General features: G+C 40.5%; 1 protein-coding gene across 1 annotated transcript in view; it reads right to left on the bottom strand.

The window, feature by feature from the left end:
* The window catches only part of sppl3 (signal peptide peptidase 3), a 181,963-nt gene that overhangs the window by 44,906 nt on the left and 120,840 nt on the right, over positions 1-16,217 (bottom strand). Inside the window, exons 5-6 of the mRNA XM_080208443.1 lie at positions 11,419-11,497; positions 3,866-3,978 (exon numbers count right to left, since the gene is read on the bottom strand). Of these exons, the coding sequence (XP_080064569.1) occupies positions 3,866-3,978; positions 11,419-11,497 (192 nt within the window). The remainder of the gene's footprint in view (positions 1-3,865; positions 3,979-11,418; positions 11,498-16,217) is intronic.

Here is a 16,217-nt window from a genome sequence, read left to right as displayed (position 1 = left end):
ACCTGGCACTCTGAATAGTCTAATTGGGCACAGGCCAATTTGAAAGACTGAAAAAGAAAATATCAACAAATAGAGTCTTAAGACAGGTCTAACAACACCTGATGTTTGAGAATTTCTAATTCTCTAGAATCAATACCAAAGAAATATACAAAAGGAATGGGAGGCAGAAGTTCCACCCTATACCAGAGGGAAAGGGTAGGAATCAGCAAACCAAGAAATAATAATTCATGCATTTTTTTTCCATTAGTGGTTTCGCAAAAGCATTCTTTAACTGCCAAAAGATCTTAGCCCACTCTCTCTCTCTACAGAAAGTCCACATGCAGTTATCAAGTCAACAATTTCAAGTATGTTACTGAAAAAAGTATTCTTCAGGAGTTGTTTTCTTCCAGTTAGGTCAAGTTACAGTAAGATCTGTGGACCTTTGAAGGACAGAGTAAGAAGAAACTACTTTCTTAGTTCTGGTCTAAGTCAGCACAGAGCGCATCTATGGGGGTTTATTCTTTTAACAATGTCGTTAAACATCACAATCCACATTGCCACTTTTATTTCCCAGCCATACTTTCTTGGAGTGCCGCTCCAGATTCTGATCCTTTGATGCTGTTCCCAGTCTCCTTGTGATTAGTAAGTTTTCAATTTGTCAGGGCTGTATTTTTCAGTAAAACTATGAAGGTTGATTGCAAAGAATGTGGTATGAAATTTGATTAATCACTCATTCCTCATTATTTAGTGAAAGCATCAATTAGTAGTAAAAGTTAGGTTCTCGATTACAATTTTTATTTTGCACAGAAAAACCACATTTTCCAATATCCCTATATTTTTGCGCATAAGGACTGAAAAACAAATAGTAACCTTCAGCTGAAAGACAGTTAGAAGGCAAGACTTGCATACAATTTCGATATCATATGCTATCATATTTATGCAACGCTGTGATAAACCATATAGCAATTTCAGAAGTAGAAATACAAGTTGGGTGTAGGATAGGAATTTCTTTGCAGGATAAGATGAGGAGCTGTGACATACAAACCGAAGTGATACAGTTTCACCTTTGCGTGGGAGGGGTTGCAGCAGGGTGTAATTAAAAGGTGCAAAGTTTACATTTAAATAATAATTAGGATGGGAGGTCTTGTGCCACAGTGGTAGAGCCCCTACCGATAGGTTAGGAGCTCTGGGTTCAAGTCCTACTTTGGGACTAGATGGACACACAAGTGCTTTCAAAGTTAAAGTCGTCACTACAATGTCTCCTCAAATATCAGAGCGAGTCTATTTTGGCTCTGGCTATGGATATTCTTGATTAAAGGTGGTCAGAAAAGGCCAGCAACATAAAACCTGCATATTACTGACCTATGCATGTGGACTGGGGTCTGGGGCTGAAAAATGTCATGCTGTCCTCAGTCTAAAATAGTGGCCACTTGCCTGTTCCTGGACACACTTATTGTTAGATGAACCCACATCTTTAAACCTATATCATTTTCAAACTGCACTCTATTTCATAACTATTAACAACTATTTCTGTAAGTAATTTATAATTAGAAAATTACAAAAAAAAATTAAGTCTAAGTTGGTCAAATGAATTCTTCTACTGAAAAAAAAGTCTCCATTCCTCTGTGCCAAAACATGCAGACAGTAATCTGCCGGACGGATATATCACTCTGTCCTCAAACAAACCAGATTAACACAAACAGGCTCTTTGTATAGTACAACAGGAGGTTTGTTGCTGATTGTAGTGGAAATCCTTATCAAGTACAATCCGTTGAAAACAATGGAAGATAGACTTTTTGAGTGAACGTACAAGGCATGGTTTTGGTTGCCAGGTATAGATGCGCATGCACAAATGATTCAATTTCAGATAATTTTACAACCAAGACTTTAGGGTCCTAACATGCATAGGAACATAGGAATTAGGAGCGAGAGTACGCAGTTCAGCCCTTCGAGCTGCTCTGCCATTTTTTATGATCATGGTTGATCTCCATTTCATCCCAACTCCACTCCTGTGCCTCTTCCTCATGGCCCTCTATCCCACCTTTGATCAAATATTTATCTATTTTTTCTTGAATCCATTGATTGATTCTGTATCCACTGCTCCCTGGGGATGTGAGTTCTATAGATTCCCAACCCGCAGAGAAGTAGCTTCTCCCCATCTCTGTCTTGAACCTCCTCTCTCTTACTCTACAACTACAACCTCTTGCAGAGCTACATGCTAGACTTTCATTAGTTAGCATTGTCTAATGCTAGAACACTGGTAATCTTCCTGTTATTAGTTCAGTGAACGCTACCTGTACCCAACAGGACACTGGGTTAACATATTACCTTGACAGTTTGACAGACTACAAGCCCGCTATGACAGCTCTATCCCTTCAAGGTGGCTGAACTAATTACCAAATGTGCAACAGGGGAGGGACTTGGTTTCAAACTAGCATCGATGGCAAATGTCACTTTGGGAGCATCTTTGCCTCTGTTTCTCCCTTCCTCTGCAGCCATTAGATTGGGTAAATAGGGACTGAAGTCTCACAGCATGGAGGCAGTGTTCCTATAAAAAAAATGAGAAGCTCCAGGTTCAAGTCCCCCTCTGGGACTTGGTGGCCAAGGAGGTGGACTTGTAACATGGTAAACTGGTTGAAATGTCAACGTGTAACTCCTTCTGACATACGCAGTAACAGCGGGAGATTCCTGGTCAGCCACAGATGGGAAGGAAACTTGGAGGCCTCTATCATCACTATCCATGTTGCCATGACAACTTTGAATCCTAGGAATGTTGATTGCTTAGTTGGCTGGACGACTGGTGTAGAATAGATTGATGCCAACAGCACTGGATGGATTCAGGACTTGCCTTCAGGCAGAGAACTTAAAAAGACGCAATAGTACCAGGAGATCCTCCCAAATGATATGGTGAGCAATACACAAATCATCATAAAATGGCACCATCCTACCAATTAAAAACATGGATACACCATAGCTCATTTTCACCTTCTGGAGATGCAGAATCTCATCGACAACTATTTAGACTTTCAACACAATCAGATTAGGTAATGAGCCTTGGATATGGAAAACAGATGTTCTAAGACTCAGCTTCTGGAACAATATCTTTCAGTTGCTCTTGCATCAAGCCACAATGTTTCTTCATCAGCTAATGCTGTGCCATCTTCAACTATACCTCCAACATGATGGAAATAGTTACATAATGCAGCTTCCAAGAGGCGGTGACCACAATTTCTTGACACCCAAATGTAATCCTGCATATCAAAGTTATAAGCCCCAATTACTTAATCAGGTCCTACACGAGGTTGCCGTAAGAGTTATTAATGCCCGAGGCTGACATATTTACTACAATACTTAGTAACAGGCTAGCGTAGATCAGGACCATTCCTCCCCGTAACTGAGGGAGACAAAACAACAAAGACAACATTCAAAGAGTGGGGCTAAAATACACACAGGAACCATTTAAATATTGCCACAGGCTCAGGGCACGTACTCATTCCATGTATTTACACATCAGAAGCTTCTGTGCTCATTTTCCTCTACAATGCACAAGTACGCATCAGCATGAAGGAAACAATCTAGGTTTCAGTTTGTTAATGGTTTTCTTTGTTGCCTGGATTTCCTCCATACTCCCATTTTCTTGAGTTCTCTCTTTTGAGCTTTTACTGAATTTCACATCAACACTTTCCATGACTTGAACAGCAGCAAGCTAATACAAGACTTTGCAAATAATTTTCACCAAATCTTTTATACAGTAGAACTTTTTTTTGACGATCAACGCAACTCCACTAAATGTTATTGCCAATCTCAGAAAACATTCTTGGGGGAATAACGTAAAAAGTTTCAGCTATCAAAATGGTGGCATTCACCCCCTTGATGCTTCACTCACCATCCATCAGTAGCCAGTGCCCTGTTAATACCCAGATAAGCACAAGCATGACTGAAAGGGAAAATGAGAGTAGTTCAGCAGCAGTGAATCGTCCACAGCAGCCAAACGAAATTCTGAAATAAGAACAGAACAGGAATTATGGTTAGTTGGTTTTTCCATCACATAAGTAGAAAAGTCACACAGATTGCATTGTCTCCACTGCTGCTGGGAGCTGGCAGCAAATGCTGTTGGTATGAATTGTGTGTGCACAATTGTGTTCAATCGCAGACTTGCTCCATAATGAGTTGAATGTAAAAGACATTTCACTGTAATCCATGAGTGAGCCAAGTGAAAGGGTACAATCAAAGCCTTATTACACATTTGCAATTACAAAAGTGGACTCCCCACAAAAGTTCAAGGTTTTGTGTTTAAAGTTTATTTATTTAAACAACATTTAAGTATTTGTTCATAGAAGTCTCGTATATAAATTTGGAAATATTCTCAAAAATTCACACTAAAATGTTGTAAATTAAGTGCATAATCTAGGCAGTGGAGGATGGTGACAGTGCCATCCTTCAGAAAAATATCAAATTAGCCCAGATCAAAGCAGCAGCAATGACCATTGGGATCACTGCTTAATTCGTAAATTCCCCAGACTCAATGCTGATATGCATTTCTTTCAGGAACATGGCTTCTGCAGCAATGTGCAGTGCAGCATTCCATGGGGAACTCCTCCAGATGGGAATAGAGTTAGGGAAAGACAGGACATGCCACCTGGCTGTGGTATGGCAAGTTTAAAGGTTCACTTTGAGTATGAAAGTATGGGAGGGCAAAGGGCTAGGGTAGACAAAGAAGCTGAGGTGGCAGGTAGGTAGTTGAATCAGGAGGCACAGTTGAGTTGCAGTTATTAGGTGGTTGAACAATTAGTTGGACCAGGGGTGGGAATATATAGTTGGTTGGGGGTGAGGGTGTGAAGTCAATGGGTTGGTGAGGCAATTGGGGGATCAGTTGGGTAGTTACCCAGGTGTCAGACTAGATTTCAATTAGTCTAACATTTACTGAGTCACCAAGTACTGCAGAACTGCCTGAAGTTTCCAATTCAAACTCAGTTGCAGATATTTGCGGAAGATCCTGGAGGATTACCCATCAAAAGTTGAAATTTCCTGGGCTAGTCCCACGTCTTAAGATTTCCGTAGGGCACTGACATGCAGGTTCAGTCATACATCTGGTCTCTGACTATCCATAGACTGGAAAATTTGGCCCAGTTGTTTCACCTGCCACTTCATTTGGATTTAAAAGATCCCGAAGCACTATTTCAAGACTATTCCTGGGAATTCCCCAATTTCCTGCCCCACCTTTTGCCCTCACAACACCAATTAAAAAAAAACACGAAACAAATGCAAGCTGCCTCTAATTTGAAACATTTTATTCTTCTACTTTTTGCCCCCTTGGCGAAGTTTTTTACAGGACGAAAACGACTTATGTTTTTTTTTTCCCCCTCTTAGCTACCAATCCCATTTAATCACATGCCCTAAAATAATAATGCAAATATAGGGAACGTTGAAGTTAATGGTCTGACGTGAAGCAGTGACTTCCCCATCATAGGTGTAGAAACAAAAATGGCTTTCACCAAACTCAACCTTCCGTGTAATCTTCCTCCCTGAAAGATTACTAGAGTATAGCAACACCGTAAACCTTTGTGGACAAAGATGCAGTTGAAAACAATATGTCGTTTGCTTTATTTGATGTTTAAAGCAATTTAGAATTCAGAAAACTGTAAAGGTCAACCCCCTGCACAGAACATGAAAGTTGGAAAGGGTCTAGTGAAAGACAAGTTATAGAGCACATGCTCAGTTGTTTTGGAGCAGCTTCTTACATTTGCTGCTGGAGCTCGAGATATTAAGGGGTTAATATCTCATGCAACTATGAGCTTTTGCAAATACCTGCTAAATCAGCAGTCTGGGTATGAAAGTCATAAATAACTTTAGCCTGCTGCAAGTTGATTTCAAAATGACAAGCTTAAGACATGTATGACTAACGAACTTACCCATTAACAGTTCTCTTTCTTTCAACATAACCATATTACGACTTCAGATATGGTTAACCTGACTAGAACAAAGGGTGTCTTGTGATTAGCTATATTGCATCACACCGCATGTGATCATAAGGATTGTAAAACTACATAAAGGGAGACTGTCCATTTATTCAGCATGCCTTTGCTAACTGACTCCCAGCACCTAGTGGAAGTTGGGTAGCAAAGGCTTGCCAGCTGGCATATGTGAGAAGAATAAAGAACTTCTGAATCGGACAGCAGTTGGTTTTGCCTTTGTATCAAGGATGGAAGAGTCTCACGAAAAACGAACTTAACAGTCAGTTTAACTCAGCTGCTGTTAGCCCTTTAAATCTAATGAACAGTTCTCGGTACTGATTTACTCCCAACTAGATGCTAACCACAATTCCAACTGATGCATTTCCATGACCAGAATTCACTTCTGGCATGCTCTCCAAAGTACAGCAGCAGCTGAAAAATCAAATCTCTCTGCTGGTTCAGTTAAGGTCATTTAAGATGCAATCATTCCCTTAAACTGCTGGTGGTGCTGTCCATAGTGTCCATGCATTGTAGTGTATGCAAAACTATGGATAACGTCTCCAGATAAACATCAGGAAATGTTATTCAGTTCATCCATCCATCCATCCATCACCTCAACACTCCCAACTTGGCAAGAACATAGAGCAACAGAATGCACATGATATGAAAAGAAATGAAGTAGTAATTGCATTTCAAATTGGCAGACGGCAATAGGACCTAACTTACCACAATTTCTCACATTACACAAGCCTGTTCTACTATTGACCTGATTAGGTGCATCAGCAACCAAAGGCGGCCATTAGAACATTTAACAGTTGTAATTATTTCATTGCAGCACTGCTTCAAAACATATTTGTAAAATGATTCACTATGATAATCAAAATGGAAACTGCATTTTCAACTGACCCATTTGTGAAACCAAGGGAAGCGCTGACAATTGTTCAAATGTTATTTGCTGCTTGGTGCGACTTAAAAGAAAAGAAACCTGAAACACTAACTCTATTTGTGATTTTGCTGTGGGCAGGACCACTGCTGGGCAGTAAGCAATTAAGTCTGTTTTTAAAATATGAGAGCCCATGAGCTTTACTGGTGTTTTGGGAACTGTATTGCATGATTACATCAGTTTATAATTAGACCCACTGATTTATTGTGACTACATAGGCCAAATTCTATTTTTATTTCATGAAGTTAAGAAATCTTTACTGGTGTTTAATTAGTGGGGATGGGCAGCATGTTCCAAGATTGACCAATTTTGTGTGAAAACCACTAATTATTGGCCTCAATAGTTTGAGAACTATAGCAGTATTACAAATTAATGCAACACAACATAATTTAGATAATACGCATCAGCAGAATATCACCTGCCGTATATGTTAGTAAAAATCTACCGTCCTTGTTCAAAGCTACAGGCTTACCAGTAACATATTTCTGATTGGTGTTCTAATAGGTCATTTAACTCTAGTTCTAAAATTTTCCAAGAAAAGGCCTCCCGCTATCCACAGAAGTTATAATTTCTTTTTTACTTTTCTTTTGTTCCATCCCAAGTTTCTGTTCACCCTTGACTTCCCCCACCCCCACCAGTTTTCCTTTCTTGCTTCCAATTCTTATTCATGTTTTTATTGCTCCTGTCGTCATGCTATTATAGTATCAACCAGTGACATAAATAGCGTACTAACCATTTTTCCTTTTTAAAAGCTATGATTTTAAGCACCAAAATTACTTCAAGAAGTTAGTTATTTTTAAACTTAAGGAATATTCTGTCCAAAACCTGTTCTGATGCTCAGGAGGGAAAGGGAAAATCGCAAGTATTTGTGCAATGGGGGTAATGCATAATTATTTAAAAAGGTGTCAGCATACAACAACTTTCACAACCTTGGTATGTTCCAAAGCTCTTCACAAGTTCTTGTGCTCTCATGTAATAATCACTGCTGTGTAGCTAAATACAGCAATCAATTTGTTTAGGGGGAGTTAGAAACATGGTATCCCTGCAGTGCAGAAAGAGGGCAGTTGGCCCATCAAGTCTGCACCGACTCTCCGGAAGAGCAGACCCTCCCCAGCTCCTTGTTCCCGTAACCCTGCACATTTGCCATAGCTAATCCACCTAACATCTTTGGACACCCAGAGGAAATCCAAGCAGACACAGGGAGAAATCGCAAACTCCACAGTCACCCAGGCCAGAATCGAACCGGGTTCCTGGTGCTATTCATTAGCAGTGCTAACCACTGCATCTGTCTTTACCAAGGAAAGAGATGCTGCCTAGGGTACAGTGTACTTGTACATTAGTTAGACAAAGTGTTTAAAACTGATAAGGAGGTGATAGTGGATAGGCTATCTGTAATTAAAAACTGTTAAGGCACTAGGACTGAATGAAATGCATCCAAGGATAACTTCATTGCAGTATTAATATAAGCACACTTGGAACACTAATGAACTTTATACTGAGAGAAGTGAGAGTGGGAATTGCAGAAGTGTTGACCGTAACATTTCAGTTCTAAGAAAAAGTAATGAAGTGGAACAAGGAAAAGAAGTGCGGACAAAGGGACAAAAGATAATCTCACTTTCTATATCAATTTTGCATAGAAAACATTCAAAATCAAAAAATGAAGTTAATAATGAGAAAAGCAAAGCATGTGCATTAGGCTCGGCTCAGTTGTAGCATTCACAGCTCAGCCAGAAAGCTGAGAGTTTGCAGAGTTTTAAGACAAAAATTAGGTTGGCATTTCATCACAGTTTAATGCTGTTGAACTCAATACAGAATTCAGAAGGCAGTACATGCCTAATCAGAAGATGAGGTGTTGTTCTTCCAGTTTGTGTTGGGCAACACTGGAGCGGGCCAAGGACATGTGAGCAAGAAGCTGAGTTGAAATGGCACGCAATGTGAAATCTGGGGTCATACTTGTAGATGGAGCAGAGATTTTCAGCAAAGCTGTCACCCAGTGTGCATTTAGTCTTCCCAATGTAGAGAAGACTACAATTGAGAGCAGCGAATACAGTACACAAAATTGAAGGAGGTGCAAGTGAAATGCTGCTTCACCCGAAAGGGGTGTTTGAGCCCTTGCACATGGAGGAGGTAAAGAGACATGTGTTGCACCTTCTGCAATCACAAGGGAAGGTACCATGGGAAGGGGATGAAGGGTGGGGGTTGGGGTGGTGGTGGTGGATGGAGGAGTGAGCCAGGGTGTCACGGAAGGAAGATGTGTTTAGCGGCAGCATCGTGCTGGAGTTGGCAAAAATTGTGGAGGACGATCCTTAGAATGTGAGCCTAGTGGGGTGAAAATTGAGGGCCTTGCCATAGTTCTGTGCGGGAGGGGATGAGGTGACAGCAGAGACGTGGGAGATGGGTCAGATACAGTTGAGTGCTCAGTTAACTACAGTGCAGGGGGGAGGGGGGGGGCAACCTTGGTTGAGGAAGAAGGCAGACATGTGAGAAACTCTGTTTTTGGAGTGGAATCATTGGAACAGGTGTGGTGGAGGCAGAGAAACTGGAAGAACGGGATGGAGTACTTACATGCAGTACGGTGCGAGGAACTGTAGCTGAGGTAGTGGATTTGTAACGAGTATTAGTGGTTAGTCTTTCACCGGAAATGAAGACAGAAAGGTCAAGGAAAGGGAGTGGAGTGCCAGTGATGGACCAAGAAGGTGACGGAGGGGTGGAAATTGGAAGCAAAAATCAATTTTTCCAGGTCCACACAAGAGCATGAAGCAGCACCGATATAGTCATTGGTGTAATGGAGAAAAAGTTGTGGAAAGAGCCAAATAAGACTGGAACAAGGAATGTTCCACACACTGCACATCAAGACAGGCATAACTGGGGTCCATGTGGGTACGCATAGCCACACCCTTTATTGGCAAGAAATGAGATAAATTGAGTGAGACAACGAGTTGAGCCAGGGAGAATACTGGTGATTGAAGGAGCAGAGAGCACCAAAGCCCTCCTGGTAGGAGATGGAAGAGTAGAGGGATTGCACGCCCATTATGAAGAGGTGGTGATTAGGGCCAGGTAACTGGAAAATACTGATGCGAGGTAGGGCATCGGAGGAATCGCGAATGCAGGAAAAGGACTAAACAAGGAGAGTGAGAATAGAGTCAAGCTATGAAGAAATTAGTTTGGTGGGACAGGAGCAGGCTGAATACGATGTGTCTACCAGGGCAGTCCTGTTTCTGGATTTTGAGGTAGAAGTGGGCTGTACGGGATTGGGGGACTATGAAGTTATCCTGCAAAATGGTATATACCCAAAAGCTACAATTAAACAAGAAAGGTAATAGCAGGGGCACAGCCACTCCTTGCTGAGCTACTGATATTTTGTAAAACCTAAGTGTGTTCTTAAGCATGAAAACAGTTCAATACAATAATATATATCATGGTGCACCTCAGTAGAATATATTCATATAGCACCATGCACTCACTCTCAAAAAAGAAATTACAAATTAGTTACCACGATGGGACGAAAGAACCTAAAATCACACGGTGTCAGTCATGGCACTTTCACCTCCAAGTCAGAGGCTGGAACACAAAGCTGATACTCCACTACAGTGCTGCAGGAGTGCTACAATGTAGGAGGTGTTATCTTTCAGATAAGATGATATACCAAGGCCACAATTGTTCTTTCAAGTGCTCATAAGAGATCCTATTTAAAATGAAGTTTAAATTCATTTATTAGTGTCACAAGCAGACTTACATTAACACTGCAATGAAGTTACTGTGAAAATCCCCTAGCCACCCCACTTCAGCACCAGCTTGGGTACACTGAAGGAGAATTTAGCATGGCCGATGAGCGCAACCAGCACATCTTTCGGATAGTGGGAGGAAATTGCAGCACGCAGAAGAAACCCATGCAGACATGGGGCGAACAGCCAATAACCCAAGCCACAAAATCAAACCCGGGTCCCTGGCGCTGTGACACAGCACTGCTAACCACTCTGCCACTGGTATTCGAACTACAGCCAGCGAGTTCTCACAAGCCTGTTGGCCAATTCTTATCCCTCAACCAACACTGAAACAGATTATTTGGTCATTTATTTCATTGTTGTTTATGGGAGCTTGCTATGTGGAACTGGCCCCTATATTTCCTATGTTAAAACAGTGGTTACAATAAAGTTTTTGATCGGATGTGCAGTGTTTTAGGGCTCAAAGGTTGTTAAAGGAAACATGTAAAGTCTCTCTTTCTTTGCTAACTTATTGGCCAATAAAGATTTTGTACAGTTGTGGAGTGAAAAGTTAATACAGGTATTGAATTAAATTGAGCACAGGGACTTGAGCTAAGCTCAGGCAACTAACCATCTGGATGATAAGCATATTTAATAAAGCTTGCACGAAATGAACTTTTGCAGCAGGCTATAATTAGAATTTGTGCAAGTAAGCAGAAGGTTTAATTCTTTCCTTTATAGTGAAAGGGCAAAAAGATCAATTAGAGTCAACAATTAACCAGTACATCCATTCTCAAAGCTCACTATGAACACAACAGACAAGATTATAAATTCTTACTTGTTCTGAGGTGAGCAGGGTCTTGTTAAATACTGGCACATCGGGAGCAGCAGAAAGGCAAATGCTATTGTTGCGAGAACTGAAAGAGAAAAATCCACTGAGTTCCATCTAATGAGAGCTCCTTGTCAACTCAAAAAACAGGCAATTTAGAAAACTCAAGAGATCAAACTCTTGATAATCAGCTCAACTGGCATATTGAACTTATTACAAAAACGTCTTCATTCATTCAAAAGAATTATCTTTGGAGATATAATGTAGAAGACAAAAGCAAACAACAATTTCATTAAGGTTGAAAGCAGATACCTTAACTTTCTCGCAGTTACAAAAGCAATTTTTGTAATAATGGAAGTGGACTATTATCGGGGAAATGGCTATGCTCTGGCTTCTACATTCAACTGTGGAAAATGTCTTGGTACATGACAGAAATTAAATCATCTTGAGCAGACTATGGAGCTGTAACTATTAAAATGCTCATTGCATTTTAATAGTTACAACACATAATACCACATCCTCAATGATACTCTCAATCTCAAGTTGAGCAAAAGATCAATATGTAAAATTTTGATATGCAAGATCTATGTAAAATATATAACACCAAGGCAGTTGCATGTGATATACATGTGGCTAGAAATAAATTTTTAATTACTTGGTTTTCAGGATTTGGAAACAGTCAATTATAGTGTAGGACGATTTCACCAAAAAGAAGCCAAAAGCAATGAATAAAAAACGAGGCCTTTAGCAGCTCTTTTGTCCCTTTTACCAATTACATATAAGAATTAAGAGCAGAAGTAGGCCATTTGGCCCCTCAAGCCTCCTCTGCCATTCAATGAGATCATGGCTGATCAGATTGTAGCTTCAACTCCATTTTCCTGCCTACCCCCAAACCCTTTCACTCCATTATTAGTCAAGAATCTACCTACCTCCATCATAAAAAAAAATTCAATGACGCTGTTTCTATCGCTTTGTGGGGAAGAGAAGAGAGTTCCACAGGCTCAGGGCCCTCAAAAGAAAATTCTTCTCATCTCCATGTTAAATGGGACAGTCCTCATTTTTAAATGGTGCCCCATATCTCTGATCTGTTCCACAAAGGTTGGATGCTGAGAGGATGTTTCCTTATCAAGTCCTCTCAAGATCTTAAATGCTTCAATAAGATCACCTCTGAATTTTCTAAACTCCAAAGGCTACAGTCCTAATTTGTTCAAACTTTAACTCATAAGATAACCCCTTCGTGCCAGGAATCAGTTGAGTGAACTTTTTCTGTTACTTTAATGCAATTATACTCTTTCTTAAATAAGGAGCTCAAAACTGCATATGGTAGTCTAGATGTGGTGTCATCAGTGTCCTGTACAACTTCACAAAATATCCCTATTTTATACTCAATTCCCCTTGCAATAAACAACAATATTTCATCCACTTTCCTAATCACTTGCTGCACCTACATACAAACTTTTCATAACAGTAATATAACGCAATTGTAACACAAGGATTTTAAACATCAGTATTAGAGTAATGTACCTTGGAAGTTCTAAAGTTAATTACCCAGCTGGACTAACCAAAGTGTGGTATTAGGAAGTGGTGATAAAGCTGCGCATTATTAAAGCACCTTCAGCATTTATGACATTGAGATAATACATTGGCCAAGAAGCTACCAACTTTTAACACAAGAACATAAGAATTAGAAGCAGGAGTAGGCCATCTGGCCCCTCGGGCCTGCTCTGCCATTCAATAAGATCATGGTTGATCTTTATGTGGATTCAGCTCCAGTTATCTGTCCTCAATTCCTTTACTATTCAAAACTTTATCTAGCCTTGCCTTGAAACATTCAATGAGGAACCCTGACTGCTTCATTGGGCAGGGAGTTCCATAGATTCACAACCCTTTGGATGAAGAAGATCCTTCTCAACTCAGTCCCTAAATCTGCTCCCCCTTATTTTGAGGCCATGTCCCCTAGTTCTCGTTTCACCTGCCAGTGGAAACAATATCCCTGCTTCCATCTTATCTGTTCCCTTCATTATCTTATTCTCATTCTTCAGAATTCCAATGAGTGTAGTACCAATCTACTCAGTTTCTCCTCAAACCAACTCTCTCAACTCCAGAATCAATCTTGTGGATCTTTTTTGCACCCCCTCCATAGTGCCCTTATATCCTTTCTGAAGTGAGATCAAAACTGTACATAGTACTCTAGGTATGGCCTCATCAACACTATATAGCTGCAACATAATCTCCCAGATTTTCAACTCCATTCCTCTAGCAATGAAGGACAAAATTCCATTTGCCTTCTGAATTATCTGCTGCACCTGCAAACCAACACTTGTGATTCATACACAAGGATACCCAGGTCCCTCTGCACAACAGCATGCTGCAATTGTTTACCATTTAAATAATAATCCATTTTGCTGTTATTCCTAACAAAGTGGATGACCTCACATTTACCAACATTGTACTCCATCTGCCAGACCCTTGCCCACTCACAAACAATTGCGGTACCAACACTGACCCCTAAGGCACACCATTAGTCACTGGTTGCCAACCAAAAAAACACCCATTTTCCCCCACTCTTTGCTTTCTGTTAGTTAACCAATCCTCTATCCATGCTAATACATTATCCCTAACACCATGAGCCTTTATCTTATGTGGCAGGCATTGTCAAATGCCTTCTGGAAATCCCAATACACCACATCCGTAGGTTCCCCTTTGTCCACCGTGCAAAAGAATTCCACCAAATTAGTCGCACATGACCTGCTCTTCATGAACCAATGCTGCACCTTCCCAAAGGGACAATTTATATCCAAATGTCTCGCTATTTCTTCCTTGACGATAGATTCATGCATTTTCCCTACTACAGTTCCGAGATTTGTTTGTGAAAAAAAGCTTAGTGGCCATAAACACAGAATTCTCAGTATTACAAATTCACTTTTCAAGAAATCACATCAGTATTTTCCAGCATTTCGACCATCAGCAGGTTTCTATTAACATTTGCAAGCTACAAATATCACATGGTATTTTCCAGAGCACCTTCCAATAATTTTTCACTTCCTTAATGAAACTGGGGAAGATGAGAAAGAGCAAGATAAAACAATGTTTCCAACAATGAAAGAAATGACAGCACAGTCAAGGATTTCTGATATTATTCAAGGCTAAACTTTAAGTTTATTTACTTATTATCACAAGTAAGGCTTACATTAACACTACAATGAAGTTACTGTGAAATTCCGCTAGTCACCACATTCCAGCACCTGTTCAGGTCAATGCGTCTAACCAGCTCGTCTTTCAGACTGTGGGAGGAAACCGGAGCACATGAAGGAAAGCCACACAGGCACGGGGAGGATGCACAGACTCCACACAGAATGATCCAAGCTGGGAATCGAACCCAGGTCCCTGGTACTGTGGGATAGCTGTGCTAACCACTGTGCCACCCATGGTGATTCTATTTGATTCATCAGAATTCTTTGATAATGCACTATTGCATTAGTCAGTGCAATAGATTTACTGATTTCCTGAAGATCAATAAAATGTGACTGTGCAAATTTAGATTTGACTGTATGGCAATTTAAGGTGTGGAAGGTGCAAGACAAAGAGGAAAAGACAAAGGGAAACAAAGTTTTTAAAGCATTTTGTAGGCTGGACAATTGTGCAATTAAAGCAAACGAAATGGCAGAGCTGAGAACAGGCACTGCAACATTAACTCAGGGAAATTTAGAATTTGGAGAATAGAAATTCAATGAGGGGCAGCAGGAAAGAAGTGCTTTTTTCACTTATACACGTTTATTTAAACTTCAGGCAGAAGTATGAGGCCATTCACCTCAGACCTAAAAAGATAGATCAGAGTGCTTTCTACACAGCTGAAATGCTAGCAACATTAGAGATTGAATGGGAGGTAATATTAACCTTGTAATATTAGTGGACTATTAATCCTGAGACCTAGTCTAATGCTCTGGAGAGAGGAGTTCAAGTCCCATTACTACAGAGAATGGAATTTAAATTCAATTAATTAATAACTCTGCAAAAAAAAAAGCTAGTCTCAGTAATGATGATCAGAAAAACTAGCCTCGTTAGTGATGACCACAAAACCATTGGATTGTTAAAAATCATATCAGATTCACTTGAGGAAGGAAATTGGCCATCCATACCCAGTCTGTTCTGCAGATGCATCCAAATCCACAACAATGTAGTTGATTCTTAACAGCCCACTGAGCTAGCCCATGGGACAATCAGACAGAAAATACATGGGCATGATAAGGCACATGGGAACACTGGAAGTCTAAACTGCATCCATTTTAATGCAAGGAGCCTGTCTGGTAAGGCAGTGTTAATCAGCACATGGAAATATGATATTGTGACAATCACTGAGACATGGCTGAAAGGAGGACAGGACTGGCAACTTAACATTCTAGTGTAAAGATGTTTCAGGTGTGATGAGGGTGCGGTTGTAAGAGAGAAGGGGCATTGCACTACTGAAAGAAGAGACGATCACTGCAGTAACGAGGAAGAATGTCTTAGAAGGCTCTCTAAATGAAGCCATGTGGGTGGGAGCTTAGAAATAAAAAAGGGCGATCACTTTGCTGGGGTTATACTACAGGCCTCCCAACCATCAGAGGGAGATAGAAGAGCAGATACATAGACAAATCACAGATATGGGAAAGGAATTGGGTTTTGTATTAGGGTATTTCAAATTCATCAATATCAACTAGGATGTGAAGATGCCAGCATTGGACTGGGGTAGGCACAGTAAGAAATCTCATAGTTGTTGGAAGGTATTTTGAGAGACAGGATCTACAGGCATTTAGAGACGCAAGGAC

This window comes from Carcharhinus amblyrhynchos, chromosome 20, assembly GCF_965287045.1.
Source record: "Carcharhinus amblyrhynchos chromosome 20, sCarAmb.v2.hapA, whole genome shotgun sequence".
NCBI classification, from domain to species: Eukaryota; Metazoa; Chordata; class Chondrichthyes; order Carcharhiniformes; family Carcharhinidae; genus Carcharhinus; species Carcharhinus amblyrhynchos.
The sequence above is the reverse complement of the archived record's forward strand: the minus strand, read 5'-3'. Positions and strand labels throughout refer to the sequence as shown.